A 27,676-nucleotide genomic window follows, 5' to 3' on the forward strand; every position below is an offset into this window, starting at 1 on the left:
TAACATAAAAAGATGTATTTTGAACAATTCTATGTGTTCGGACAATTTATATACATATATCTATATATTTCAGCTTAGTCTAGGCATATATTGCTGACTAACAAAGAGTCTCCGCAGCATTTGTGTTAATGCTCGCGTATTCCAGTTAATAATAAATCAGTCAATGGAATCCACCAATTTACACATCATGCGATCATGCTGATAGCTGGGGTCATTTTTAGCTGCAGCATTCGATTCGAGGGGATCGACTTCCATTTTGATTTTCGCTCCGCCATGCTCGTCATCATCGTAGAGTGTTGGCAGTGCTGCGAAAGCGCTATTAACAATATCACGTACACGCTCCAAATGCTTCTGAAAACGTGTAGCCGTTTCTACCCGCTGCCTCTTCTGCATTTCCATCATCACGCGCAGAGTCTCGCGCGCCTGATGCGGACGGAACTCATTCAAAAGGTGGTGCATATTGACAAAGAGGAGACTGATGTCATCAATCTGTAATGATATAATATATATGTATTATTGTTTCAATTTACATTGTTGATCTACTCTACTCACTTTCTCTGTGCGCCTCGGACTATCGGGATTTAGTATCAAAAAGTCAATTAGATCCAAGAAGTTAACGAGCAGTGAGTGATTCAGCTTCTTGAGCTCCTTGCGGCGATCAAAGTGTATGGGTATTAGACGCTTGATGTTTTGCGACTCTAGAGAGCGTATCATCTCGTCGTTATTGTACTGAATTCCAAACATACTGTAAACTTCATGCTGCGACGGTGGTGGAGGCGGTCGCGGTGCTCGATTTCTCCTAATATTCTCATCTGTATAGTTGCTGATGTAACGCTCCGGTGGCATGGGCAAACTTGACACTTGAGTTTCAGCGGCGGACATCTTAAGTTTTTAATTTTACAGCCGGTTCGCACTTTTTGCGATCTATGTTTACTTAGTCGACTACAAAATAAATACCGCCAGTGTGACCGTTAGACAACATTGTAAAAATACCCAACAAACGACGCAAAAATACTAAAGGGATTTTGGCGCCCGTGGCAGCCATATTATTTTGGTAACAGCTGTTTAATATTTTGTTTATTATTCTGTTGTTTATGCCACATTATCATGGCAATTTACACGATTGAACAACACGTTCAGATGATAAAACTTTATTATCGAAATGCTCATTAACGCAAACGTTGCGAGCATTGCGCACATTTTACGGTAGACGGGGTTGCCCTTTAAAATCGACTCTTAAACGTTTGGTGGCCAAACTTGAGACGACTGATTCAGTAAACAATCAGCCAACACCCGTACGTTCAAGGAACGTAAGATCTGCCGAGAACATTGCCGCGGTCCGTGAAATGGCACAGCAGAACATGAGGCAGTCTATTCCTCGCCGTGCACACGATCTTGGCCTTTCGCAGACTTCAACTTGGTAAATTTCGCGTCGGGACTTAGGCGTACAAGATCCAACTGACCCAGGATCTCAAAGTTCATAACCATAGACAACGCCGTTTGTTCTCTGACTGGGCTTCGAATCGTTTGGAAGAGAATCCCAGATTTGAGCGAAAAATCATCTTTAGTGACGAGGCGCATTGAAAATGGTACCACTCGGATGCGCTCCACCGCAAAAAGCCGAGGCGGACATGTGAATGATGTCATATTCCACACTTAATGGCCTATATGCACCTTTCAAATAAAAAAAATAATTGGCCTGACACACAGCTTATTTTATTCCATTTCAACATCTACCCGCCCTTGAAAAACCCTTTAGTTGGCAATTCATCTTACTATTTAAAAAATATACATTTAATTCAGAACTTAAATGATTTTAACTTGAATATTTGGCCCACTAAGCCACAAAAAAAAAAAAATACTCTATTGGCTGTGAGACGAGTATTGGAAATAACAAAAGCATTTCCACTGTTTGACAATCTCTTTATTGATATTTTAATTATTTAATTTGTACTTTCCAAAAACATAACGTTTTATCAGACACTGCGCAGATGTATGGCAAGCGCTGATGCCACGCTAGACCACCGTACGTCTTTAGAGGCGATTCAATTAGCGGCACAGTTGACTTGCCCACGAAAACTTTCAACGTAAGATCTGGCCGTCCAATGGTGGCTATTGCAATCTCGGTGCTACCTGGAGCAAAGCGTACAACACGGCCTCCGTCCTCGTGCACTTGCTTTATGTCAGCAGGCGCAAATGGACGGCTCAAGTCCCAGGTGACAATGTCGCCACCAGCCAAGGCTGTAACAAAAAGCCGATTGTTGTTTGCCCAATCGGCGGACATCAGTGGAAATTTTGGTGATTCGACAGAGACCACTGTTTGCTTGCTACGTACATTATACAGATGGATGATGCCTAAAAGTAAATATGATAGTAGTGGCTGCAGCTCAAACTGATAGGTATTACCTACCGCGCTTCTCTGCCACGAGCACCTTGCTGGGATCCTCTGGATGGCTTTTAATGGACATACCCGCCGAAGAAAGACAAAACGTGATTACGTTCTCCAAATTCGTCGCGATATTCCAAAACTTGCATGTGAAATCGTCGCTAACTGAAGCCAGCAATTCGCCATCGCAGACCCACGCAATATCATTGATGTAGCTGCTGTGTCCACGCAGGTATTGCACGCTGCTCAACTCATTCAAATTCGTGTGAAACAGTGTCAAATTGCACCTGCCAATTGAGGCGCACACAGTTACTTTGTTTGGCGTACAGTTTAGCGAGGTGTCCGGCGAGAAGGCGATTCTGTGACATCGTGCATCCTCATCCGGTATCTCAATGTCTTGTACATGATTCCATACAAACGTCCCGCTTTCTTCCTAAAAATAAAAATGCCAGATTATTATAAAATCAATTTCTTTATTTCTTTATTACTTGCCGGCAGACCAATAAGTATCAAGGAGAGGTGTTTTTGTTGGGCTACGCACATTAGGTTATAGGCAAAGTCATTTTCGCATATTTCGAAGCAGTTAATGGGTTCACTCATCAATATGCTGTGGTCTGGCTCCGTTATTGCCCTCATTTTTATTAACTTTTATTATAAATTATAAAGCAATACAACAAGCAGCCGGCGCCAATTTCTTACACAAGTGTTGGTTAATTTCATTAGATTGCCGCAAATTGGCAGGGTAGCCACTCGTGTGGCAAAACATTGTAATCGACACCAACATCACTCGTTTTTTGTATAGTTGGCAGCCCTACATACAGCAAGCGTAGCCGACTTTGTGTTTCGAAGATTCATTTCCTTTCTTTCTATTTCAGCGTCTGAATTGAACGGACGTCATGGTGAGTGCTGCTTTGATATAGTGAAAACTGTAATGAAAAAATTACATATGTATAAAATAATAAAAGTTTATTAATTTTATTGTGAAATAGTAACGAAGTGTAATGTAACTTAAAATAAATTTAATGAAAAAGAAGAACCGGGCCAACCAAAAATTACTTAATAGCTAACACGTGCACTAAAGACATGCCTTTCTATACATAACCTCAAACAAAAATTTAATTGAAATATTTCGATTTAAATACGCAATCAATGCATCCATTAACCGACATTATTCATATTTACAGTCGCATCGTAAGTTTTCTGCACCTCGTCATGGCTCTATGGCCTTCTACCCCAAGAAGCGCTCATCCCGCCATCGTGGCAAGGTTAAGGCTTTCCCTAAAGATGATGCCACCAAGCCAGTGCATCTGACTTGCTTCATCGGCTACAAAGCCGGTATGACTCACATTGTGCGTGAGGCCGATCGCCCTGGATCAAGTAAGTATTGGGGAACACATTTACATATAATGTCTAGTCAATTTTCCATGATGAGGAACAGTTAAAATTTTATGGTTAGAACACATATGATTAACCGTGATTATCAATTAACTAGGGCGGACTGACTCGCACTTAAAATATTAAGATTTTTTATTGACATGCACGTGCTTTTAACCTCGATTTTTCAATTTCTTGTAATGTAGAGATCAACAAGAAGGAGGTCGTCGAGGCTGTCACCATTTTGGAGACACCGCCAATGATTGCTGTTGGCGCTGTCGGCTACATTGAGACTCCATTTGGCCTACGTGCTTTGGTCAATGTCTGGGCCCAGCATCTATCCGAGGAGTGCCGTCGCCGCTTCTACAAGAACTGGTATGTACCTGAATGCCAGACGCCATTTTCTTTTTTCATGAGTTGCACACGTGGTTACAAGTTCGGTTTCTTTGCTTCTGTATGATGAGAATTTGGTATCCGAATGACCCTGTCGAAAATCTTATATACCATACTGTTGCCTTCCTTCTGAACACAGCTGCAAAGTTGCAAAACTTTACTTAAAGCTGCGTGTGCGATGTGTGTTCTCAAAGTTTGATTTTTACTAACTTGAATAAAAATCATAAAGTTCTTCGATCAGTTCGCTGAGAGAGCTTTTTAAATCAATGCAAGTCGTGTGAGCAGCATTTGGCCATTGTGTCCATTTGATGAGTGAGCACGTCATGGAAGATTGTCATCTCCGCTCGCTATTTTAATATGCGATGAGGTGTGCTTCCCGTTTTGTCTCTCGCCCCGCAGACTTGATACACGGCGCTCGATTGATAAAGTCGACTCGGCACTGTATTAATTCTCCAACTCCAAACTTCGTCCCAATCAGGTACAAGAGCGAGAAGAAGAAGGCTTTTACCAAGGCCAGCAAGAAGTGGACCGATGACTTGGGCAAGAAGAGCATCGAGAACGATTTCCGCAAGATGTTGCGCTACTGCAAGGTCATCCGTGTGATTGCCCATTCGCAGGTAAATATATATCATTGACTTGAATTCTTAAATGCACGACGTCCTTGGTCTTGTTGCGCCGGCTGTGCCTCACGGCCGGCCGGTGCGCCTGGCCTAAAAAGCATTCGCGCTGTGATTTGTTGATGCACAGTTTATGGATGCAACGTCGTAGATTAAATTGCCCTTCGGGTGGCGATGCTTGATATATTCCAGTAACGGTGCGCAGCCGTTCAGGCGATGAGCGCGCGGTTAAACCATATCACGCACAGTCTCTACATATGTAATTCCAATTTCACTTTAATCGGTATACTTATTCCTTGATCTTCAGATCCGCCTGATTAAGCAACGTCAAAAGAAGGCCCACATCATGGAGATCCAGCTGAACGGTGGCTCCATTGAGGATAAGGTCAAGTGGGTGCGCGAGCACCTTGAGAAGCCCATCCAGGTCAGCAATGTGTTCGGCCAGGATGAGATGGTCGATTGTGTAGGCGTGACCAAGGGCAAAGGATTCAAGGGTGTCACCTCGCGTTGGCACACCAAGAAACTGCCCCGCAAGACGCACAAGGGTCTGCGCAAGGTCGCCTGTATCGGTGCCTGGCATCCATCCCGTGTGTCCACAACTGTGGCACGTGCTGGTCAGAAGGGCTATCATCATCGTACCGAGATCAACAAGAAAATCTACCGCATCGGTGCTGGCATTCACACCCAGGATGGCAAGGTAAGAATCTCCCATGCATCAAAAAAAAAAAAAAAAAAAAATCTTTAAATGATGATAAAAACCTATTAAATAACGACATCGAAAAACAAAAAAGCTTGATAAACCGTGATATCTATAATGATAGGACTGATCACATTTTGAAAACAAACTGCTTTGCTTTTGTAGCCAGTCCATTAATGTATACTCTTCTATTTCCAGGTCATCAAGAACAACGCTTCCACGGAGTACGATTTGACCGACAAGAGCATCACTCCCATGGGTGGCTTCCCCCACTACGGTGAGGTCAACAACGACTTCGTCATGATTAAGGGTTGCTGCATTGGCTCGAAGAAGCGCGTCATCACTCTGCGCAAGTCGTTGCTGCGCCACACCAAACGTTCGGCGCTGGAACAGATTAAGCTGAAGTTTATCGACACCTCATCCAAGATGGGTCATGGTCGCTTCCAGACCCCTGCCGACAAGTTGGCCTTCATGGGTCCACTCAAGAAGGATCGCCTCAAGGAGGAGGCAGCTGCTACCACCGCTGCTACTGCCGCCGCTTCTACCGCCTAAACATTTATCCATATTTTGTATCGATCAATCAATACAAGATAAGATCCGTTTACTCGGTGTTTTATGTGTTGACTTCTGCCGTCTCCGTCACGGCACGGTTGGCTCAATAAAAGATGACCTTATAAAAACTGAAAAACATTTTGACTTGTTATATAAGGGAATATAAACCATCAATGTCTATGACTGCCACCAGTTACATTGAACAGGCTACATAACTAGGAAAGTCCTTATATTTTTATGCTATTAGTATTCTTTAGTGAAATAAAAAAAAACTTGGCTATCATTGAACGGGAGCGCTCCTAATTAAAGGCCGTAAATAAATAAGTATCAATTACTATATGAAAACAAGTAGGTTTAATAGAAAATAGGAAATTAAACTAATTAATATGTTTGGTAACTTAAATCAATATTCAAAGTGGAATTAGATCTTCTGCTGCTCTTTATTATTGATTAAGTAATGATATTAATACATGTAATTCAATTCTCTGTATAATATTAATGTTCCTTAGAGAACCTTAATGTCGGGCACAACCTTCTCGTTGTCGTAGATCTCCTTGGCATAGCAGAGATTGGGATAGTCAAAGGCGGCGCCATATCGGTTCTTGCAACCAGAGGTGGCCTTGTCGCCGGGTGTGTACACGGGCTGGCCAATCACGTTGGTAGTGGCAAAGTTACAGGTGAGCACGAAGTGGTTGTAGAAATCGCGAGAGAAGCGCACAGCGGCACAGCCCAAATGGGTGTTCTTCTCTGCCACGGCAACGGTGAACTTGGCCACATTCTTGTTGGGCAAGTCTTCTGGGAAGCTGGCCAAGATCTCAGGGGAAGCATTGGCACGCTGCTTAAACCAGTTCTCGATCTGCTCCTTGATAATCTCCGCATCGGTGTACTCGGACTCGGCCCCACTGTAGCTGAACATGGCATTGTTCTGGCCAGCGTAGGCGAAGCGCTCCGTGCTGCGGCACTTGTCGGGAAGGGATTGGCATGTCTTCACGTTATATAAAGCCAGGTGGGCCAGTTCCTCGCACCAGGTCATCTTGGCCATGCGCGCTGCCTTGGGCAACCCCTCAATGGCGCCTCCAGCAACTGTGTTGCGCAGCTCATTGAACAGAGTCAAGATCAACTTCTCATGGGGCTGCATATTCACCTCTCGCACATCCTTGGGACAATTCTCGCTAAAGTTCTGCAGAATACAGACATTCAAATACAGATTTATATTGGATTGCTGCTGAAAAGGATTAAATACTTACTCCTTTATTATTGCAGGCAATGTGCTTGTCCAGGCAGGTGGGCAAGGCGCAGTAGTCGATGGAGGCGACGAGGCCAACTAGGACAGACATCAAAAGAAATACCTTCATTGTTGATATGTTGTTCCGATCAACTGTTCGCACTTAACTGATGCTCAACAAGCGAAGCAGGCGCGCATTTATAGCACTGCTTGGATCACACATTCCAAGAATCGATGTACACTCATTCATGTTCATTGCAGACACATGCTTCGATTATTTGCAACTTCTGGTTTATGTCATCGCAACTGAGTTAGCTTGAAGTTCTGCTCAGCCTAATCCATTCTCACATCTGTGTTTTCGCCCATTATCGCATTGACTCACTCCTTTGCATTAATAACACCTGTGGCCCCTGTCGCAGCTCACATTGGTATAAATGGGGCTACTGTTGTAGGGATGCCTCAGTTACAAGCCAACAGTCATCAAGTACAAGATGTTCTCCAAAGTCTGTAGCTTCTTAGTGCTGGCCACAGCCTTAGTAGGCCTCGTTGCCTCCGTGGACTACTGCGCCTTGCCCACCTGCCTGGACAAGCACATTGCCTGCAATAATAAAGGAGTAAGTATTTAATCCTTTCCAGCAGCAATCCACTACAAACACAGACATTCTGCAGAACTTTAGCGAGAACTGCCCCAAGGATGTGCGAGAGGTGAATATGCAGCCCCATGAGAAGTTGATCCTGACTCTGTTCAATGAGCTGCGCAACACAGTTGCTGGAGGCGCCATCGAGGGGCTGCCCAAGGCAGCGCGCATGGCCAAGATGACCTGGTGCGAGGAACTGGCTCACCTGGCTTTATATAACGTGAAGACATGCCAATCCCTTCCCGACAAGTGCCGCAGCACGGAGCGCTTCGCCTACGCTGGCCAGAACAATGCCATGTTCAGCTACAGCGGTGCCGAGTCCGAGTACACCGATGCGGAGATTATCAAGGAGCAGATCGAGAACTGGTTTAAGCAGCGTGCCAATGCTTCCCCTGAGATCTTGGCCAGCTTCCCAGAGGACTTGCCCAACAAGAATGTGGCCAAGTTCACCGTTGCCGTGGCAGAGAAGAACACCCATCTGGGCTGTGCCGCTGTGCGCTTCTCTCGCGATTACTACAACCACTTCGTGCTCACCTGTAACTTTGCCACTACCAACGTGATTGGCCAGCCCGTGTACACACCCGGCGACAAGGCCACCTCTGGTTGCAAGAACCGATATGGCGCCGCCTTTGACTATCCCAATCTCTGCTATGCCAAGGAGATCTACGACAACGAGAAGGTTGTGCCCGATATCAAAGTACTTTAAGGAATGGGTGAAAGTATGAGTATTCATAGTTGCTGACTGACCGCTTTAAGATGTAATATAAACCCTTGAAATATATAATTATAAAAAATAACGATTTGGCATTCTACTGATTTCGCCTTAAATGTGATTGTAGATGGACTCAAGTTGTTTAGACACAGAAAATGCATTTGAAGAAAAATCAGCTATTTGAAATTTAACTACTATGCGTTCAATCAGCTGATCGATATTTGAAGTAAGTTGGCAGCACTATTTTAAGCAAAGATGTTACGCCAGGTTTTCCGAATCGGCAGCAGGCGCAGCTACAGCTATAAATCTGTTCGTCGTCCTAACCTTGGTGCGCTGTCTGGGAATGTAGAGTTGGAGGAGAGACAGAAGCCGAAGCAACCATCTGGGGCAAATGCGAGCCAGAATGGTAACCTAGCCAAACAGTTGGCCGCCAAAATTCAAGCGACCGGGCCCATCACCGTGGCCGAATACATGCGGGAGGTGCTAACGAATCCCCAGGGTGGATACTACATGAATCGGGATGTGTTTGGACGGGAGGGTGACTTCATAACATCTCCGGAGATATCTCAGATTTTTGGAGAGGTGAGTTCCGTCCGAATATACCCAACCGAACAGATCTGTGATCAAGAAAACTCTATTTAGCTCGTGGGCATCTGGTTGATGAACGAATGGCAGAAGCTGGGCAGTCCATCGCCTTTCCAACTTGTTGAATTGGGACCAGGACGGGGCACACTGGCCCGTGATGTGCTTAAAGTGTTGTCCAAATTCAAAAGTGGCGCTCAGTTCACCATGCACATGGTCGAGATTAGCCCGTACCTCAGCCAGGCGCAGGCGCAACGCTTCTGCTACAAGCATGAGGTCCTGCCAGAGGGGGAGCAGCTGTCACACTACCAACTTGGCACCACGGCCACGGGAACGCAGGTGTTTTGGCACCGCCGGCTGGAGGATGTACCAGCTGGGTTTTCTCTGTTGCTAGCGCATGAGTTCTTCGATGCGCTGCCTGTGCACAAGCTGCAGCTTATCGATGGCCAGTGGCAGGAAGTGCTCATTGATGTGGACACAAAGTCGACGACTGCTGATTTCCGATACGTTTTGTCCAAGGCTCAGACGCCCGTGTCGCAATTGTTCAAGCCGGTGCCGCAGGAGCAACGCACCTGCCTAGAGTACTCGCTTGAAGCGGAGCGACATGTGCGCCTTCTGTCAGAGCGACTAGAGCAGCATGGGGGCATCGCCTTGATCATGGACTACGGCCACTTTGGCGACAAAACAGACACGTTTCGAGCTTTCAAGCAGCACGCTCTGCACGAGCCACTGCTGGCGCCAGGCACGGCGGATCTCACAGCCGATGTCGACTTCAGGCATCTAAAGCACGTCGCAGAGATGCACGGCGACATCCACTGCTGTGGACCAGTGCAGCAGGGCGACTTCTTGAGAAATATGCAGGGCGAAGTGCGCCTGGAGCAGCTGCTGGCCCATGCGTTGCCCGAGAACCAGAGCATCATACGCTCCGGCTACGAGATGCTTACCGATCCAAACCAAATGGGCAGCCGATTCAAGTTCCTTGCCATGTTTCCCGGCGTAGTGGCTGCCCACTTGGAGAAGTATCCCGTGGCTGGCTTTGGATAACATATGCTTTGTATTTAATATATAAATGTTCTGTTCTATACATGATCTACTATAGTAATGTTTCGAATGTGGGCTATTTCTTTTGGAATGCTGCGTTGATGGTGTGCATCTCGCTGCTGGTGAACTGAAGGACAGCGCTGATGGCGTTCAGCATATGTCGCTTGTCCTCCGCATCTCTCGTGACAATGAAGCTAATGACAACGTTCTTCAGATACTCCAAGTTGGCGCCCTCGCGCGTCTTGCAGCGCTCCAATCTGGATTGGAAGATGGGCAGGGAAATCAGCACAAAGTGGCATAAATTGAAGTCTTAACTCACCTATCCACTTGCTCCTCGAGCTGTTCTATCTTTTCGTGCATCTCCTGCTGCGCCGTAACTTTATCCTGTATAGCTTTCCTAAGCGTCGACTCCGCAACGTATTTGGATTTGCGCAACGCTGTAATCTCAATGTCCTTGCGAGCCAGCTCGTTGGCGTAGTGCAGCATGTGACAGTTCTCGCCCAATGACAGCTTCTTGGGCTTGACCTTCATCTTCGTCTCCCGTTCGCCCTCGACCTCCACGCTGTCCGCGTCTGAGGAGTAGGCAAAAGTTTCGCTGGTTTCTAGAGGCGACGCGTTTGGCTTGTGGAACACCTCGAAGGAGGTCTGCAACGTTTTAATCTCCTGCTCCTTCTCGTCGAGCAGTTGGAGTGAACGCTGCCGCTGTTTTTGCAGCAACTGCTCCAGCTCGTTCAGTTTGCAACGCGTCTCATTTTCCAACTCCGCCTTCGCCTCCTGCCACTTGGCACGCTCGTTCTTGAGCGCTATGCGCATCTTGTCACCCTGCTGCTTCAGCTCAAGCTCGGCCTCGTCAATGTTGCGATTGAGCACCTGCACCTTGTCCTGCAGTGTCTGGATGTGTGTCTGCTGCAGCTGAATCTTCTGCTGCAGATGCGCCTCCTGCTGCTTACTGTTGTCCAGCAATTTCTGCAGGTTCTGCAACTGCTGCTCACACTGGACGTGGCTGTCAGCGCTGGCTGTCGCATGGCTGCTGGCCAGCACCGTGTTGAGGTCTATGGGATTGGAGGAGCGCGCATTGGCACTAGTTAGCAACTTCTTGAGACGCACAATCTCATCCACCAGAGCACCTATATCCTGCTCGCTATCTTTGACCTCCTGTACTGTACTACCCGGCGCTGTACGGGCTTGCAGCTGTTCCAGCTCCTGCAGCTGCTGCTTGAGAGCATGGATGCTGTCCTGATCCTGTTGTCGCAAACGGTCGTAGCTGCCAACCGTGTTGCTTAGCTCGGCCAGGCGAGACTCCAAGTTGGCCACCCGATCCTCATGCAAGGCTGCCTGTCGTCGGCTTTGCTCTTCGGCACGCAGCACGCGTCGCTGCTCCTGCTTGATGGCCACCGAGTGCTGCTCCTTCAATTGCTGCATCTCCTGGCGCACCTGCTGCAGTAACACGTTGCTATCGGTCGCCGATATTGCAGCAGTTGTTTGCTCCGCTTTGGCCTGCCATTGCTTGAGCTGGGCACGCGCCTCCTTCAACTGGAGCTGCAGCTCTCGCAGGCGGCTATTCTCGGCCTCGTTGCTGGCAAACTGGGTTTTAAAATTGTTCAGCTGCATCTCAATGTTCTCTTTGAGGTGTCGCTCGTCTGCGTACAGCTTCTGGAGCTCGCGCAGCATAATCATTTGATTGTTGGTCTCCTTTTCACGTTCCTGCCTCTCAATGATCCACTTTGCTTTCACTTCATCCACGTCGTTTTTAGCGCGCTGCGCCTGCTCCTTGGCCTTGGCGTGCAGCTCCTGTATGATCTGTTCCTTTTGAGCTATCTGTGCGCGCAGCTGCTTCTTGTCCGCCTGAAATGACGCCTCCATCCGAGACTTTTCCGCAGAAAGTGTAGCCAGGGAATTCATGAGTGTTATTATCTGCGTCTGTAGCTGACCTTTTTCCTCATTGCCCCCGGCTATATCGCTGCCTGAGGCTGTGGAGTCATCGGTCGCATCGCCATTTACTTCGCCGCCGGTTGCGACTGCTTTGGAATCGACAGCATTTGAATCCTTGCCAGATGTAGCTTCGGCATGCGCTGCTAAGCTCGTCTCCAGTGCCTCCTTCTCTTTGAGCAAGCCCTTGTACGCTGTGACCACGTCTGCAATTTTTGTTAATTAGCTGCAATTTACATTTTGTTTATTGCACAACGATTTACCCTTGAGCCGCTTCTCGTATCGTGACAACTGCTCCTTCTGCGTGGCCACTAGAGCCTCCAGCTCACGCTGTCGCTTATCCATGTTTCATTCGTTCCAATTGCAAGCGATCAAGTTTTGCACAACTAAAATCTGAATTTAATTATTTCTATCGTGGCAAACAAATTGAAATCAACTGCAGCCCAGCTTTACGATACCCTGTACTTTAATCGGATGTTGATATGATTTCCTGATAAGAATTTGTAATATTTGATTACTATTCAGTGCTTGTTATTTCATTTATTGTGCTCATATTGAAAGCGTAAAGCAAGTGTAACTGCGATCGGAACCTAAATATGTTTATGAATATGAAAAATAAATTAAAATGTACTTAAACATATGTAATTAATTAAACGTTTATATTTCATTACACCTTATTGTCATTATAGCTATGTTTATAAATTCAACAATACAAATAATCAGCTATCGTTGTTTACTTTTCCATTACTAATAACAGCAGTTATAGAAGTAATATTTAACGCATTGCTCTAAAACACAGGTATCTCACAGTCTGCCTTTATTCTTTTCTTTTGCTTGTTTGTTTGTGCTTTGGATAACAGCTGTTGACAGTGCTGCCAAGCTGATTTGTTTTATCAATTATTTTATCTTATGATTGAAATTGGCTGAGCTCTCACATTATATTTATTAATAAGAAATAATCATAAGCTACTATAAAAAGTATATATATATACATAAACAAGACTTATTTTTATTTTCATTTGCAAATGTTTCGATTCATGTACTCTGTCTATAGCTTTTGGCAGAGATGCCAACTTGATTTTATTATTAAATACTAAAGCTTATGAAAATATTTAAATACGCTAGCGGTTATGTATCACCGTCCTCTTTCATCATTTGTTCAATTATACGTTTACGCTCCTCTGCCTGGCGCAGCTTGCGCATTACCAAGTCCTCGTAATCTCTTGCAGTTGCATTACTCTGATTGGTTGGGGTTATTATTTTATCTTGTGCCGGCGGGTTTACCCACTGAAAGTGCAGGGGATTTGAAGGATTACCTTTCTCATAGGCCAGCACCATATCGCAGGCTTCTCGTGTCTTAAGCTCCACCATGGCACGTCCGCGAATTTTTGGGTTCATGACTAGCGCAACTACCTCGCCGTATTTCTTAAGGTACTGCATAAGACGCTCTTGTGTGTAGCCGCCGTTACTGTCATCGCCTTTATCACACTTCCATTTAATCTTGATGCGATGTTGGGCGGAATCAAAGGATGGCGTTTGCTGGCGTTGCTTCTGTTGCTCGGCGTAGTTGCGTTTCAGTTGCTCCCGCATCGCTTGTTGCTCCTCCTCTAGCAACTTGGAGCCTTCGCGCCGCAAGCGTTCGATCTGCTCCTGCAGCACCTCCTCATCGGTTTTACGCACTGTGCTGTACGGTTGCCCTGCCTGCAACTTATGTAGGGCTGCACGTTCTCTTTCCTCCAGTTCCTCTTTTAGCTTTTGTCTTTTACTGTCCAGTTGTTTGGTGCGAAGCTCAGCCGCCTTTTTGGCCCTGAGTACCTTGTCGTAGGCGGACCGGGCTGTCGCATCTGTTAGTATTTCCAGCGCCTTGGACAGCTCATGAAAACGTTCAACGGCCTGGGGATTATCGGGGTTCTTATCCGGATGACAGTCTAGCGCACGTTTTCGATACGCTTTCCTAATCTCGGCCTGCTCGGCGTCATTGGACACGCCGAGCAGGTCGTAGAGATTTATATCACTGTATTTTTTGCTGCTCATAGCTTAAATTAACACAGTTTAACAACAAATGTTGCAAACGTTTGCGAATTGTTTACAAGCCGGATAGGAATGCTTGCTGATCAGCTGTTTAGTGCGATAGGCTGGCAGCGCTGCGAGTCAGCGAATTTTAGTTTGTATGTATTTTAATTATAAGCAGATTAAAAAACAAAAAAGTATTTATTTATCATGATAAGGTAAATAAGGATTTTGTTCTGCGAATCTTTTCATTCCGTGATATTAGCTTCGAAATATTTGTAAATATATTTACAGGTGGTATCTACAGATCATCTGTTAATTGAGACAGATTGGCAGCACGTCGACCGCAACGTGTGTCCCATTTGTATATGCGTGAATAATCCAAATACTATAGATCTAGAGTAGTCAAAAAGATAATGAGTATTTACCACGACGAAGTCGAGATTGAGGATTTCGAATACGACGAGGAGGAGGAAATGTATTACTACCCTTGTCCCTGCGGTGATCGATTTCAAATTTCCAAGGTATGTCTGCGCATATCAAAAATTGTGGCAGTTACTTATAAAGGTTTCTGGCTTTGCAGGAGGAACTTATTGAAGGGGAGGAAGTAGCCACTTGTCCAAGTTGTTCACTGATTATTAAAGTCATATATGACGCGGTAATTTTGTTAAATTAATCTTGCAGTAGAAAAATTGCTGAACATCAAGTGAATTATATTTTTACAGGATATGTTTAAAGCGGAGGAGGACGAAACGGCGGCGCTTAACGAAAAGCTGAGCGACTTAAAGCTGGAGAAGAACTAGCTCCTATTTAGAGTTTCGTCGAGTGGGTAATGATCAATTTTTTATTTGTATACTTTCGTTTATTGTAAATAATGTGTTGACTAGTAAACAATTAGTTTAAATAATACTTTACCGCAAATATTTGATTACAGTTTTTGTTACATAGCTTTAAAAAAAATATGTCCTATAAATAAATAATGAATCGGAAATAAGACTCTCACAGAATGTCTGATAAAATGCAAAAAATATTCCCCGTGCAGATAATTTAAGATCAATATAAATAAACATTGTAAAGCTTAATGTACAACTACATAGATTATGTATTGCACTAGGCGCTAAATTTGAATATATATCATATTCAGGAAAACACAAGGAACTAATTTTAAGTACGAGTTGTGTGTGGAAATGTGAACATAGTTACATGGAAATATAATAAATCATAACAATATGAACTGTGCCTCGCGTTTCACTTTCTGCTTATGAATTAGGAATTCGACTTAGGTGTAAGCATTTGAGATATTGTTAAGAGTCATGTAGCATTTACAGAGAGAGTGAGACCATGTACTCCGTTCTGATATACTTGGGCCGACGTGTAAAAATGTGTGTTGTGTGTGGAACAGAGTTACTAAGTTTGATCAACTATGCTAGGTTGCCGTTCCAGTTATAGTGCCTATTGTTCCAGCCATGAGCCTGTGGTGTTATTCGGTGATTTAAGCTGTAAATAGTACCAGAGGTTAAGGCGAGTCTAGGTACTATTGTAAGGAGTATTTCACCTTTATGTTGAACTGCTTTAACGTGCTCTCTAGTGCCATGGCATTGCCCGAAAAATAAGCGGCAATCGCATTGTGCAGCAATATGAGCTGCTTGTGCATCACTTTAATCTACAGGATAAGCAAAGTTTATAGACCATATTGTATTTTTAGTCTAATCAAAACTCACGCGATTCTCGTCGAGAAATTGCATTTTAACGGCAACATCACCTCGCAGCTTCTCGTATTGATCCTTGTGATGTGCAAAGCTGCGCTGCGTTTCCTCCAGCGAAGATGCGGCTTGCGTTAATTCAGGTTTGCTGTTCTCCAAGTCCATCCGATAGGCATCGAATTCAATTCTGAATATAGAAAACAAATCGGTTTGCTTGTTCGAATATGAGCTATAGGCTATTTTGTGGTTTACCTAGCTGTCTCGTATTGTCGTATAGTTAGCAGAGTATCGTCTATGGTCTTATTGCACAGCGTATTCACCGATGAAATAAAAAAGTTTAATGCATTTAATAGCAGTTCACCATTTTTGGTCAAATTTCGTTGCGTTTCCGAGTTGCAGATGAACTCCTTCTGCAGCTCGGGATTCTTCTGCGCCAGATCAGCGAAGGCATCGGCCAGCGATTGCTGCGAGGCGACAACGTGTTGAAAGTGTGAGCTAAAAGCACGCGTCAAACGTAAAATGGATAAATATTTCCGTTGTGTTTCACGTAACTGTTCTATCTGTGCTTCCAGTTCCGAGTCAACGGTACGTTGCGATTTGCCCAATTTCTCGAGCATTATTTGCCGTGTGCATTTGTACGTTGATATACTCCAGTTCTTGAGGCTATCAATCTTCGAGGCGCTTGTTCTTATCAGGCTACTGCTGCCGTCTGCTGAGGTTAGAAAGCCATTGGTTGTATGTGGATTTGTTGGAGACATTGGCGTGGTGGGTGCTGCAAAGGAAACAAAAATCGTTTCGTTGATTCATAGATTGTTGCGTAGCTGGGTGACGCACCTGAATGATTTCGCAAAGGCAAACTGGTGGACATGCTTAACGGATTTCCTGTGCCAATGCTATGACTGCTATTGCTGCCGCTCACTCCCATCCCCATTCCGATTCCCATTCCTAGACTACCACCCTCTGTGCCTGTGTGGACGGCACCGCAGCTATCGTTCATGGATGGTGTGTCCTTGAGCATTTCATGTATGCTGCGCTCCCGTTCCGCCATGCTTTGCGTTCCTCGTTGCCTTATCGAAAAACTATAACTTAATTTCACCAGAAAAAATCGTTCAACTGCTCTTGCGAGGGGCAGAGGCGTAGACGAATTGCCCGGTGGTTGCACTTAAATCAATATCGCACGCTATTTGGTGCGTTTGAAATGCTTGCTCGTCTGTTATCCACACCACTTATAGTTGATTGCCAATGCAGTGCATTCGTAATAACAAGTTAAATAAGTTTTGAGCAGAGAAAAACCATAGAATTAAATACAATGCTGTGTGACCGACGTCCCGGCTATGTAAAAATACCAAATTCTTAGGTTACCACAATTTCGATACTATTGCCAAGTCCAAAAGTTGACGCCACTTCGATTATTAAAACTACGGTTTGAAAACAATTAAATAAGTCAGACAGCCGAAATATTGTAAAAAGTATAGAGCTTGAAAAGTGTGACAGCACCGTCGACCAATATTATAGAATACGAAAAACACGGAGTGACCAGTACTCCGAGCTAGCAAAATACCCATATTTTCTTCGCAGACATGAAATTTTCAGATACCCTAAGTTATGTACAAAATATTTCTTTTTAGAAACCTAATGCTGACAATACATGTATATTTGTAACTATCCAAGCTCGTCGCGCTCGCTTAATAAGAAAATATTTTTGTATTAATATGAGTGGCAGCACTGGCCTAACCTGATCTGTACGGCAGTTCATGTAAGTGGATAAAGTGAATGGCAAACAATATAATAATAATTTAAGGGGAATTTTGCCCAAGTTAAGCCACTCTTCTACAAATATACTATATACATATTTTTAAGTGTGATTTAACGAGCATATGTCGTGATTATGATACCAATGCAATTAGTTTTGGGCATCGGCTGCGTAATTGTGGCTGCAGTCGCTGCAATTTATTTTAGTCAACCGGTGCCTCAACGACCTCACTCGAGTGGAGGATGCAGAAACGATGATAATAACGATCGCAGCTTTAATAATAGCAAAAAGCGAAAGTTTCGTGAAAAGTGAGTATATTCTACTCTAATATATATAAATATATATATATATATATTTTTTGTTTCTTTTAGCAAGCCTGGCGACAATTGTCTTATCTGCCTTGAAGAAATGACCGAAGAGTCGATGCATAAAATGCGTTGTGGTCATGCGCTGTGCAAGCTTCCTTGCTTTCACGAGTATCGCAAATGGCGTCGCAATTGCCCATATTGCGAACAAATCGTGATACGCATCGATCAGCCCGGCGACGCTTGCTCGATCTGTTGTGAGCCCATGGAAGTGCAGGAGATGGAATACCTTCGCTGCGAGCATGCGCTTCACACTCAATGCCTGCAGGAGTACAAGAAAAACAATTATAAGACTTGTCCTATTTGCTTGCGTAACATGTGAGCGCCTTTGTATGCGTCTCGAGCTGAATGCATGCAGTGTAAACTAGAGCAATATGAAATGCAGCTGATAATGGCACAAACATAGTTATAGATATATATGTCCGCATGAGCGTTTGTAGAAATCGAAGCAATTATATTGCAATACATGATCAATTGTTTTGATTGCAAAACTAATGTCCATCTTAATAAATTAATTAATATACAGAAATCTATTAGAATGCTAAAATTTGATACATTTGTAAACGATTAGTATGCCAGCAATTAATTAAGTGCTAAAGTGTTTACATTGATTCTACCGATAATGTCATATCAATGGCTTGCGCGAGTAATTCAAGCGTTAATAATATAAAAATAACATTTTTATATTATTAATACACGCATATGATAATAATACACGCATATAATATAATAATAAAAAAATAACATTTTTATATTATTAATACACGCATATAATAATGGCATTGATGGCAGATTAATTTAAGTGCCTTCTTTTACTGTTCACAAAAGTTTTATTAAAAGCTTTCTCGATTTGTAAATGCTTAAAGAAATGCTTCTAGTACAGGTGCCGCGCATTGTTTCCAATTTTCCCGCCAGCGCAAGTCCTGGAACTCTTGCAGGCTGCGCTTGAAGCGGGAGCGGGTCTCAATGATGCTTGGATTTGTAGGGAAGTGCTCGAACCACAGCCGCAGTTGCTCGGCCAGCTCCGAGTGATCGTTGAAGACAAATCCGTTCTCGCCGTGCTTCACTAGCTCTGAGAGGCTGAAGAGAGACATCTGATAGATTTAATCTGCCTGGATTGACATTTCCGACTTGCTCACCATTTGAAGTTGTAGGCGCAGACGGGCAACCCACTGCCAAACATATCCACCACTTTCATGGGCAAATCCAGCCCGCTTGTGCTCCAATGTAAGGATACGCCAAGATCCGCGCTAGCCAGCAAGCTCGCATAATCCTCAGCCTCTAGCCAGGGTGTTACGATCGAAACTTTTCGCCACTGCAATTTCGCTATTTGAGCCTCGTATTGTGACTTTTGTGGGCCCTTGCCGGTAATGATGCACAGCAAGGATGGATAGACATGTGGCTCGGCTGTAGCCACGCTCTCATAGGACTCCAAGGCTTTCAGGAGTATGCCAAAGTCTTCATCCGGCGTCCAACTGGTGCTCGACACGAGTATTGCTTGCCTCTGTGGCTTATAGAGCACCGTTCCATTGGCCAGCTTCTGAGTGAGTGAAGTTGACTCGAGCATGCCCGATTGCTTCAGATCCGCATAGCATGGCGCCATAAAAGGTGCATAATCTTTGGAAAGCTTCATGAATAGCTCGTGCTTTTGAGGAAGTTCTATGGGATGGAATTGCGCTGGCGCTCGATCATAGAGCACATGCACGGGCCTACAAACACAGTAAATCAAAAATTATATAGTAACGAAAAATAGATACGCACAAGGGCATTTCGCGCGCTCACCCAATATTCCAGTTGCGTTGCAGATCCTCCTTCATGGCATTAGTTACACAAAAGTGTGTATGAGCCTTGCTGCCAAAATAACGTTCCAGTCGCCTGGTAAGACGGATTAGCCGGTTCTGCTCTCCTCCGGCCATGCCCAACGCTAAGATAGTGTAGGTGTAATTATGCCAATCGATGGCTAACTTAGTTCGCGTCAAGGCGCAGTATAAATAGCAAACAATCAACGTGGGTATGCCGGGGGGGTTCTGTACAAGCAAGAAATTGGGTCGCCTTATCGAGATTAGGGCCATCAACAGACTTAACGTTTGCCAAATGGCTTTGAAGAACAGCTGCAATTTGGGTGTTAGGTTTGTGATGGGGACCGCAGAGAGTTCGTGAATTTTGCACTTGGGTTGTGCCACAGTTAGCGCATCTAGCGGCTGTGTCTCAATATATCCAATTATGTCCACATTGTAGTTGTCTTCGAGGAGGCTCTGAGCGTGGTATTGCATACGTGGACTGCGTCCGATATCTCCCAGCACAATGACGCAAGCATTGCGTTTTCTCAGTTGTAGTTCCACCATATTGTTAACCAAGTGTCGACTGATGCAATGAATCGCCTTAATTTACTGCAGTTCAAATGCAGTAAAAACTCATTTGTTATATCTTTCAATTGTTAACCAGGTAGCTCGCCATTGTGGCGGTTATGCGATATACATACGATTGAAAGATTCGTTAATCGATAAATATTGCTAGTAAAACAGCTGTGCAAAGAGTGTGGCCGTATATGGATTGACCATGCAACTTAACAGCTCAATTGAGTTTAACATTCTGTTAAACCGTTTGAGTATTTTGGCCGCGCACCATGTTAAAGTCACTTCAAATGTTTCCTTACTGTTGGTGTGCAAGGACGTAACGCGGCATAACGTATAACAGATCTGTTTATGGTTCGTGTTATTCAAACTGTGCGTGAGTGTGTGGGTGTTATTTACTGAATGCCCTCTGTGGCTACTATAACTAATAAATTAAAATTTATAAACTGTCAAGTGCATAAGTAACTAAACAACAAAAGCAAAAGAATATCAAAAACAGTCGCAACTAACGGGTCAAATCGTCTTTACTTTTGCCGTCTGCAATGCGGCAAAATTTTTGCCGGTAAGTGAATGAACCAAAAATACGCAATTTTGTTTTGGCATTCCGGTTTTCCGCTACATATTCGCCGGCACAACAAAGCGACCGCCCAAAATTCTCCCAGCTCCCTTCCCGCCCTCCACACCTATAGCAGGTTGGCGCCGTCGCTGTTACGAAGTCCCGTTCTGACTACCCGCAAAAATGTCAATTTCGTGTGTATGTGTTTGTGTCTGAGAATTTTTCGGTATTTGTTATTCAGTGAATGAGCTCTAAAAGTATGCAGTATTGTTTATTAATAATTTATGAATAATAAAAGTAGACGTTCTTAATAATAATATCAATAGTGGTATGTGTGTGTGAGTGTTACGCACAAAGATGTATACGCTTTACGTTACGAGTGAATGGACATAAATACGTGTTCACACACACACACACATACACAAATGTATTTAGTTTATCCCATTAGAAAACTGTCTGCAGCGTCTGCGTTGCCAGACGAGACACAAGCACTTCTCCTCTCTCTCTCTTTCTCTCTCTCTCTCTCTCTCTCTGTGTCCGCTGGTGACTTGCCGCCTGCATATTCAAAGCCAGAGTCAAAGCCAGACCCAGAGCCACCCCCAATGACAGGCCCAGAAGCTCAGCCATCACACAGGAGCTCGGCACTGGCAATAGCTGACTGGCGGCTGTGGGTGGTGGGCGGTGGGTGACTGTTCGGTTCATCCCTATGTGGACCTGGTCTGCTGCAACTTTTCGCCGTTGGTTTTTGATTTTTGTGCGGCGTTTTATTGCGTGTCTAAAGTTTTGTGGCGCATTTTGTTTCCATATTTGGCTGGAAAAATATGCAGGAAGCGTCGTCGGTTGAGACGTCGGCTCATTTTTTGCAAGTGTATTTGAAATGCCAAATACCGCTATGATATCCACATATAATGGTTCTATGTCAGTCTTGCTTGACTAGCCCAACACCCTGTAGATGGTCAAACATAGTTAAATAATAAAAATAGTCATCGATCATAATAATTTAGCATTATCTCCTCACACACATTCAAAGGGTTCACAAACTAATTAACTCGTTTTCTCTTATTTTGACAGCAATATAACAACATATCATAACGGATTATTAATATATATAAGTGAACTGTTCATCCAATAAAATCAAAATAGGAAAAGTAAAAAGAAAAGTTGACGATCTATTGAAAAATTGTCTATATCGTGTCGTGGCTAATCGGACTAAATATAATTCACTGCGAGCAGCGAGCGAGAGCAGAGAGCAGCGAGAGGTAAGTTGCCATAGTTGAGAGTCGATTAACGCGACATCAACTGCAGCTCCAGCTGCAAGTGCCACAGCAACGCGTATGTGGCATGCCGTGGCAAGTGCTTCATTTGAATAATTTACAGAGGGGAAGAGCTGTGGCAGAATGTGCCGGCGCGTGTCTAGACGCGACAACAACTAATGCAATTTGTTGAGAGAGACAGAGACAGGGAGAGAGAGATAGAGAGGGAGATATAGAAGGAATAGGATAGTTGGTGAACGGGCAAAGGCGGAAGGTGAGGCTGATGTAGGCATAGCCAAAGAGACCGCTGTGTGCAGCTGCCTGGCAAAATACTCGTGTATCCTAAACAAACTTCCGCCTCGTCGGTGCACATACCAAATATGTAGCTTGGCTATAATTAAAGAGGTGCGTGCGGGATAGAAAAAGAGCCAGCGAGAGAGAGAGAGAGAGAAAGAGAGAGAGAGAGAGGAGAAGCTGCTAGAGAGCGACAGCGACAAGTGCATGCACAGTTCTTCTGCGGCTATTTTTGTTGTTTGCATTGGCTTTTCTTATCGCTCTCCCTCGCTGCCTCCGCGTCCCTCTCGTCCCTCTGCTACATGAAGTGGAAGACGCTGAGTTAACAAACGGCGCCAAGTGCCATTTGCCCAAAAAGAGGAAACTCGACACATGTGCGCCTTGAGTAGAAAAGGTTCACGAGTTCTATAGGCTTCAAGTGCGTTAAAATATATAGCAACGGACGGACAACTACTTCCAATGCATATCGAAGTGTGCCAAACTGTCTGCTGCAGGTCACTCTGGAGTCACAGCAAGTCAAACTACCTAAATAACAAGTCATATCTTCAATGTTAAAACAGCTCAAAGTCAGGGATTGTGGGTAGTTCAATTTGTGTCTGGTCTTGAGTGAACTCTGAACCCCGCGATCTTGCTATATCAATTCAAAGTATAACAAAACTTTGTATTTATTATAGGAACTCGTAGCATAATATCAGCTTTACATGTTAAATATAAAATAATATGATCGATTTATATCGATAATAAAAGTCGTATAAACTTTGCGATACAATTGACGAACGACAAGTCCAGTGGACTTTCCAGCCTTTCCCATTTTGTTTATAGATCTGCAAAAATTCATTGCTTTTGGAACTGTATAATTCGATCTCAATTGAATTCTATTAGAATTAGTCAGCTTCTATTTTAACATGAGCTTTATCACCCCATAAGTGATTGGATCGGTGAGGCTTTGAGAAGCAGAAGCAGTGGAAGGTAGAGGAAATGAGTGGAAGAAGTAGTGATAGATAGAGGCGAGGGTAGAAGTTTTTATGTGATATTGGAGTTTCAGGTTTGACAAAGACGAATTTCTGTTCTGTTCTTTTTCAAATATACGTATAGTTCATTTACGACGATTGACATACTTATACATTTAAGTTCGAATTTAATGGATGGATTTTAATTTCGCCTGTGCATCTCTATGCGTGTGTGTATTCATGTGCGTGCGATTGTTTTAATACACTTACGTAAACTTGAAATATAGTATGTCCAATTCATAGATTAGCTGGGGCTTTAGTGTATTTCCCGGCGAAGCTGAGAGTTTCTCGGGCCTATTGAAATGTCTATTTCCATAGTTCGCCATTAACACGGAGTTGGGCATAATATCATTTCAAGCAAATTTAGCTTCTGCGAGACATTTGAGTGAAGGCAATGATAGAAAAAGGCTCCAAGTGGGCAGCCTGGAAAATGGTGGAGAATGCATGGCAAAAGAAAGACAAAAATTGCAACGAAAATAACAGCGAACCTAGAAGTAGCGACAATGACGTTGCTGGTGTTTTGCAACGCTGCTAGTTGTCTAAAGTTGCCAACGGGCAATTGTTGCTGTTGTTGCTGCTGCTGCTGCTGGAGATGGTTAGAGGAAATGACTAGTGGAAATGGAATGGGAGGGACTCAGTCAACTGCAGCGTGAACGCAGAGCCGTTAGAAGAGTTCGCTGGCTGCTCATACCAAACAATTTATGCAAAGGTGAGAGAGAGAGAAAGAGAGAGACAGAGAGAGGGAGAGAGAGAGGGAGTCGGCTGTTGCTGTTATTTTTACTGTTGCCGTTGCTGCTGTTTTGGGACAACATTTTGCACCTTTCACGTTTATTGTGACATTATGCTTTAAATAATGGATAACAACAATAAAAACAACAGCACGAACAAAGCAAACACTTTTTTAGAACAACTAGCAATAAGGGAATGAGATTGTTTTAGGGCGGCATAAAAGGTGCCTTGGACTGGCATTGTTGTTGTTGTTGCTTTTTTGTGTGTAGCTGCCACTCTTTGCTGTTTGTTTGGTCTTGATTTTGGTTATGCTTATGCATACATATTTGCTGGTCATAAAAGGGTATAATAATGACATAAAAAAGGGTTTTTGAAGACCAATTACACATGTGTATATGAAGTTGATATAGATTTTTAAATATACTATATGTTGTCTACCTGTACTGATGTAATACTTGTATCCTCAGATGTAACATGTACATTCCATCCAAAAAAGTCAAGTCAATTATTACAGGGTACAACTCTGTCTCCATAATCGCTCAACTCCACTTAGCCGTTTATCCTGTTTGCCTTTGCCTGTACTTTGGTATGCTTTAACATTTTATTTTGATTAAAAAGTAACCGCAGACCCACAAAAAATCAAGTAAAATACAAACTTGAGCACGGCAAATAGAGAAGGGAATATGCGCCCAGGGAACTGAGGGCGGCATGAGGACCTGCCATAAAGTAAATGGAAAGATTGAAGTCAAGTGAAAAACATGCTGATTAAAATGTTCAGCAAATGAAAAAAATTAACAGAAAACAGAAACAGAAAAGAGAAATGAAAAGCACAAGAGAGGAAAAGTAAATAGATATTATAATCTATTTCACTATGTATATCTCTGGTAAATATGAATAATTTGCATATACATAAGACAGTCAATATGAGTAAATATATTTATTTTGTAAAGTTACCTGCAGCCAATCAAAACTTATTTGGCATATTACTTTGCTGTGTTTTTGCCTGTGCTATGATCATTAGAACACACTAAGAATCCAATTAAAATAAATTATGCATTTTATTAAGGCACTCAACAACATTAGCAACAACACCAACAACAATAACAACTATCAAAATGTGTAAAAAGAACATGTTGAAGTATAGAGACATGAAAACAAAATAAAGAAAAATGTCAGGTAACAACAACGGAACCCAAGTTGAAGCTCACGTGCGCCTTGACGGCTTGTCACTTTGCCTGCGGAGGTAGCTGAACGAAGAGTGAAGGGAGGATGCAGGGCTGCGGGGATGGGGTGGGGATTGACGGTGCCTCGACAGCACCTACGCGGGTGGGCACCTCACTTCCCACAAAGTGAGTCATTTAAGGAGCACGAGCACGGGCACGGCTTGTCTTTTGGGAAATTCAGAGCCGCTGACTTTTTGTTGGCTGGCGACGTCGTGTCAACTTGACTATATATATGTATATGTATACGTGTGTATATGTGTGTGTGAGTGTGTACACATGCATCTGTGGGCGTGTATGGCTTTGTCTGGCAATTAAGATCGGCATTAATGTATACACAGAGAGAGAGAGGGGGAGAGAAAGTCTGAAGGCTTCGTGTAATTATGCAGGTGCCGTTTAAGTTCCAATACAATTTACATATATCTTTTCTCAGACAATCGCAAATTCCTTTATAATGTTTCTTTAAAGAAAAACAAATCAAATACAAAGTATTTAATTTTTTCTGTTAAATCTGATAGAGGTCTGACAAATTTACTTCTGAAAAATGATAGACAATCTCTAATTTTAAATATTTAAAAAGCTCAAAGTATTTAATATTATTATATATAGTCTTAGAGTTCAAATCAAAACATATTTTAGATACTTTCCGTTTTCTTTGTAACTTAAAGCTAAATGATTTGTGCTTGCACAGTGAAGTATGCGAAATGAAATCGATTCGTGTAAATTCCATCACATTGATGCTGCAAATATTTTCTAATTTTGTAAAGCTCTAAAGGAATTGAGTTGCCAAAATCCTGAGTAAGGAGTATCCTTAGTCTCTCTCTCTTTCTCTCTCTCTCTCTCACTCGCCGTTTTTCTTTTCTTGTTCCATTGTTGCTTTTCTGGTGGCTTGTAATCAAATAAATGAGTGTACCCAGGTGCTCCCTGAACGGTACTCCATCCCTCCCCCCTTTCCTCTTGCCACGCGTGTGGTGCTTCGGCTGGTGCTTTGCCTTGTCTTCATTATTGGCTTTAGTCTGCGCTGGGACATTCCCTGTCCCTCTGCTCCTCCCGAGCGTTCATTGTGCTCCGTTTCGGTTTTTAATGATGCGCAATTTGTCGTTAATTTTCAGTATTTTATTTTATGTTTTGTTTTGTGTTGCGAATGCTTCTCCACATTACGTCCGCCCCAGAGCCGGCGGAGCTCCTTGGAGTCCATCGTGGCTCCCCTTTCCCCTTTGATTGGGCTTCTTTGGTATTTGCCATTATATCGTCCAACTTTTGGAGAGGACGAGCTAACTTTTGTTTTATGTCTTTAGGCCGTGCGACAACTGCCGAAAAGTTTCTTGAGGCAGGGCGTCCATAAATGTGGATTTTAGTTGCTGATGCTATTTGATCTAAGACCTGATGTCCTTTTCATGGCTATTAAAGTCTGATTAAACGCTTTCGCCCAAAAGAGGGCAACTTTTATATGAAATATGCTTGCAAAATTCTTCCTCTTCAACAAATTTGAATTTCTCGATTTCTTAAATTAAGTTGACTAACCAATTAATGGCGTCCTGATTATGGCCATTAAATAAAAGGAGCGAAAGTGAAATATAGAGAAAGATATATATTATAGAGAAAGAGAGAGAGAAAGAGAGGGAGAGACAGATACAGACAAAATGAGGCAAATGAACTTCAAAATCTTTTGTCAACTGAAAAAAGATTAATAATGGCAACAGATAAAAATATCGTATGTATTAAAACTTAACGTTACAATAGAAGCTAATATTAAGGCACGTAATTCTAGATGTGTTAATTATATATTTTAAATATAATTTTAAATATTTTTAAATATCAAATATCCCCATTAGCTTCATCTGTGCTACATGCTACAGTTTTTCCTCTCGCTAAGCTATGAAGCGAAATTGAAGAGCTTCTGATAATACGTAATCTCTATAAGAATTCGTCTGTATCATGATATTAATACTTATATTATAAATTACTATATTGTATATAATCAATATATTTAATCAACGTATGTATCTAATTATTATAACAGATTATAGATATATATAACTAAATATTGGTCACCTAATACATATCAACTTTTTGAGAAGAAAAATTAATTTGTTAAAATGAATCAATTTTAGTTACTTCATAAATTATTAAATATTTAATAGAAAATTTATTAATAGAATTAAACTGAGTCGGATGTGTTATGAATGATTCTTCTTCTTCTTTGTAAGTACATTTAATGTTCTCTCTTTTTATGATGTTCTTTAACCTAAGGCCCAACGAAGAATATTCAGGTTTCATTTT

The 27,676-nt window shown here is 43.0% G+C and overlaps 13 protein-coding genes and 3 non-coding genes across 21 annotated transcripts in view; 9 read left to right on the forward strand and 7 right to left on the reverse strand.

Moving 5' to 3' along the window:
• On the reverse strand, positions 1-998 carry MED7 (mediator complex subunit 7). The gene is made up of 2 exons (XM_018001038.2): positions 553-998; positions 1-489 (listed from the first exon to the last, which is right to left on the reverse strand). Exons 1-2 carry the CDS (start codon positions 880-882, stop codon positions 157-159), a joined length of 663 nt encoding a protein of 220 aa, XP_017856527.1. The 5' UTR covers positions 883-998; the 3' UTR covers positions 1-156.
• Positions 999-1,909: 911 nt separating this feature from the next.
• Positions 1,910-3,154, reverse strand: Nup37 (nuclear pore complex protein Nup37). 2 transcript variants are annotated; one of them, XM_018018421.2, is made up of 3 exons: positions 2,879-3,154; positions 2,411-2,819; positions 1,910-2,355 (listed from the first exon to the last, which is right to left on the reverse strand). In XM_018018421.2, exons 1-3 carry the CDS (start codon positions 3,020-3,022, stop codon positions 1,940-1,942), a joined length of 969 nt encoding a protein of 322 aa, XP_017873910.1. In that variant the 5' UTR covers positions 3,023-3,154; the 3' UTR covers positions 1,910-1,939. The 2 variants fall into 2 exon arrangements, with proteins under 2 accessions (XP_017873910.1, XP_089323007.1); XM_089466881.1 differs by having other exon boundaries at positions 2,411-2,815; positions 2,875-3,154.
• Positions 3,136-6,155, forward strand: RpL3 (ribosomal protein L3). The gene is made up of 6 exons (XM_018018418.2): positions 3,136-3,285; positions 3,571-3,763; positions 3,967-4,135; positions 4,632-4,770; positions 5,078-5,467; positions 5,666-6,155. Exons 1-6 carry the CDS (start codon positions 3,283-3,285, stop codon positions 6,017-6,019), a joined length of 1,248 nt encoding a protein of 415 aa, XP_017873907.1. The 5' UTR covers positions 3,136-3,282; the 3' UTR covers positions 6,020-6,155.
• On the forward strand, positions 3,811-3,892 carry LOC149270906 (small nucleolar RNA U43). The gene has a single exon (XR_016268738.1). It is a non-coding gene; the product is annotated as a small nucleolar RNA U43 (small nucleolar RNA).
• On the forward strand, positions 4,214-4,290 carry LOC149270907 (small nucleolar RNA U83). The gene has a single exon (XR_016268806.1). It is a non-coding gene; the product is annotated as a small nucleolar RNA U83 (small nucleolar RNA).
• On the forward strand, positions 5,509-5,601 carry LOC149270908 (small nucleolar RNA snoMe28S-A3420). Its single transcript, XR_016268817.1, has one exon. It is a non-coding gene; the product is annotated as a small nucleolar RNA snoMe28S-A3420 (small nucleolar RNA).
• A 285-nt stretch (positions 6,156-6,440) lies between the features above and the next one.
• Positions 6,441-7,428, reverse strand: LOC149270909 (antigen 5 like allergen Cul n 1-like). Its single transcript, XM_089466893.1, has 2 exons — positions 7,267-7,428; positions 6,441-7,199 (listed from the first exon to the last, which is right to left on the reverse strand). The coding sequence occupies exons 1-2, from the start codon at positions 7,372-7,374 to the stop codon at positions 6,525-6,527; spliced, it is 783 nt and encodes a 260-aa protein (XP_089323019.1). The 5' UTR covers positions 7,375-7,428; the 3' UTR covers positions 6,441-6,524.
• A 263-nt stretch (positions 7,429-7,691) lies between these two features.
• On the forward strand, positions 7,692-8,679 carry LOC108621233 (antigen 5 like allergen Cul n 1-like). Its single transcript, XM_018018429.2, has 2 exons — positions 7,692-7,858; positions 7,914-8,679. Exons 1-2 carry the CDS (start codon positions 7,736-7,738, stop codon positions 8,586-8,588), a joined length of 798 nt encoding a protein of 265 aa, XP_017873918.2. The 5' UTR covers positions 7,692-7,735; the 3' UTR covers positions 8,589-8,679.
• Positions 8,680-8,810: 131 nt separating this feature from the next.
• On the forward strand, positions 8,811-10,265 carry LOC108621224 (protein arginine methyltransferase NDUFAF7 homolog, mitochondrial). The gene is made up of 2 exons (XM_018018417.2): positions 8,811-9,176; positions 9,237-10,265. Exons 1-2 carry the CDS (start codon positions 8,850-8,852, stop codon positions 10,218-10,220), a joined length of 1,311 nt encoding a protein of 436 aa, XP_017873906.1. The 5' UTR covers positions 8,811-8,849; the 3' UTR covers positions 10,221-10,265.
• On the reverse strand, positions 10,212-12,919 carry GCC88 (GRIP and coiled-coil domain containing 88 kDa). The gene is made up of 3 exons (XM_018018415.2): positions 12,410-12,919; positions 10,537-12,352; positions 10,212-10,474 (listed from the first exon to the last, which is right to left on the reverse strand). Exons 1-3 carry the CDS (start codon positions 12,489-12,491, stop codon positions 10,294-10,296), a joined length of 2,079 nt encoding a protein of 692 aa, XP_017873904.1. The 5' UTR covers positions 12,492-12,919; the 3' UTR covers positions 10,212-10,293.
• Positions 12,920-13,059: 140 nt separating this feature from the next.
• On the reverse strand, positions 13,060-14,283 carry LOC108621231 (dnaJ homolog subfamily C member 17). The gene has a single exon (XM_018018427.2). It carries the CDS (start codon positions 14,178-14,180, stop codon positions 13,275-13,277), a length of 906 nt encoding a protein of 301 aa, XP_017873916.1. The 5' UTR covers positions 14,181-14,283; the 3' UTR covers positions 13,060-13,274.
• A 261-nt stretch (positions 14,284-14,544) lies between these two features.
• On the forward strand, positions 14,545-15,390 carry Dph3 (Diphthamide biosynthesis 3). Its single transcript, XM_018018431.2, has 3 exons — positions 14,545-14,680; positions 14,740-14,814; positions 14,882-15,390. Exons 1-3 carry the CDS (start codon positions 14,573-14,575, stop codon positions 14,957-14,959), a joined length of 261 nt encoding a protein of 86 aa, XP_017873920.1. The 5' UTR covers positions 14,545-14,572; the 3' UTR covers positions 14,960-15,390.
• On the reverse strand, positions 15,235-17,351 carry Arfip (ADP ribosylation factor interacting protein arfaptin). The gene is made up of 5 exons (XM_018018420.2): positions 16,694-17,351; positions 16,112-16,631; positions 15,878-16,046; positions 15,712-15,819; positions 15,235-15,653 (listed from the first exon to the last, which is right to left on the reverse strand). The coding sequence occupies exons 1-5, from the start codon at positions 16,905-16,907 to the stop codon at positions 15,609-15,611; spliced, it is 1,056 nt and encodes a 351-aa protein (XP_017873909.1). The 5' UTR covers positions 16,908-17,351; the 3' UTR covers positions 15,235-15,608.
• Positions 17,352-17,464: 113 nt separating this feature from the next.
• On the forward strand, positions 17,465-18,834 carry LOC108621234 (uncharacterized). The gene is made up of 2 exons (XM_018018430.2): positions 17,465-17,920; positions 17,984-18,834. Exons 1-2 carry the CDS (start codon positions 17,748-17,750, stop codon positions 18,297-18,299), a joined length of 489 nt encoding a protein of 162 aa, XP_017873919.1. The 5' UTR covers positions 17,465-17,747; the 3' UTR covers positions 18,300-18,834.
• Positions 18,785-20,477, reverse strand: Alg1 (ALG1, chitobiosyldiphosphodolichol beta-mannosyltransferase). Its single transcript, XM_018018416.2, has 3 exons — positions 19,760-20,477; positions 19,117-19,686; positions 18,785-19,057 (listed from the first exon to the last, which is right to left on the reverse strand). The coding sequence occupies exons 1-3, from the start codon at positions 20,320-20,322 to the stop codon at positions 18,838-18,840; spliced, it is 1,353 nt and encodes a 450-aa protein (XP_017873905.1). The 5' UTR covers positions 20,323-20,477; the 3' UTR covers positions 18,785-18,837.
• Positions 20,478-20,604: 127 nt separating this feature from the next.
• The window catches only part of tinc (transmembrane protein tincar), an 80,643-nt gene continuing 73,571 nt past the window's right edge, over positions 20,605-27,676 (forward strand). For 3 of the 5 annotated variants that reach the window (XM_089466827.1, XM_089466838.1, XM_089466841.1), the window contains exons 1-2: positions 20,605-20,893; positions 21,959-22,146. The gene's annotated coding sequence lies outside the window, so the exon portion shown is untranslated. Of the gene's footprint in view, positions 20,894-20,925; positions 21,145-21,958; positions 22,147-27,676 lie in introns of those variants that run through there. The other 2 variants (XM_089466830.1, XM_089466832.1) reach the window with 2 other exon arrangements.

The sequence above is a fragment of the Drosophila arizonae genome, chromosome 2, assembly GCF_054131065.1.
Source record: "Drosophila arizonae isolate 15081-1271.41 chromosome 2, UAZ_ARI_1.0, whole genome shotgun sequence".
NCBI classification, from domain to species: Eukaryota; Metazoa; Arthropoda; class Insecta; order Diptera; family Drosophilidae; genus Drosophila; species Drosophila arizonae.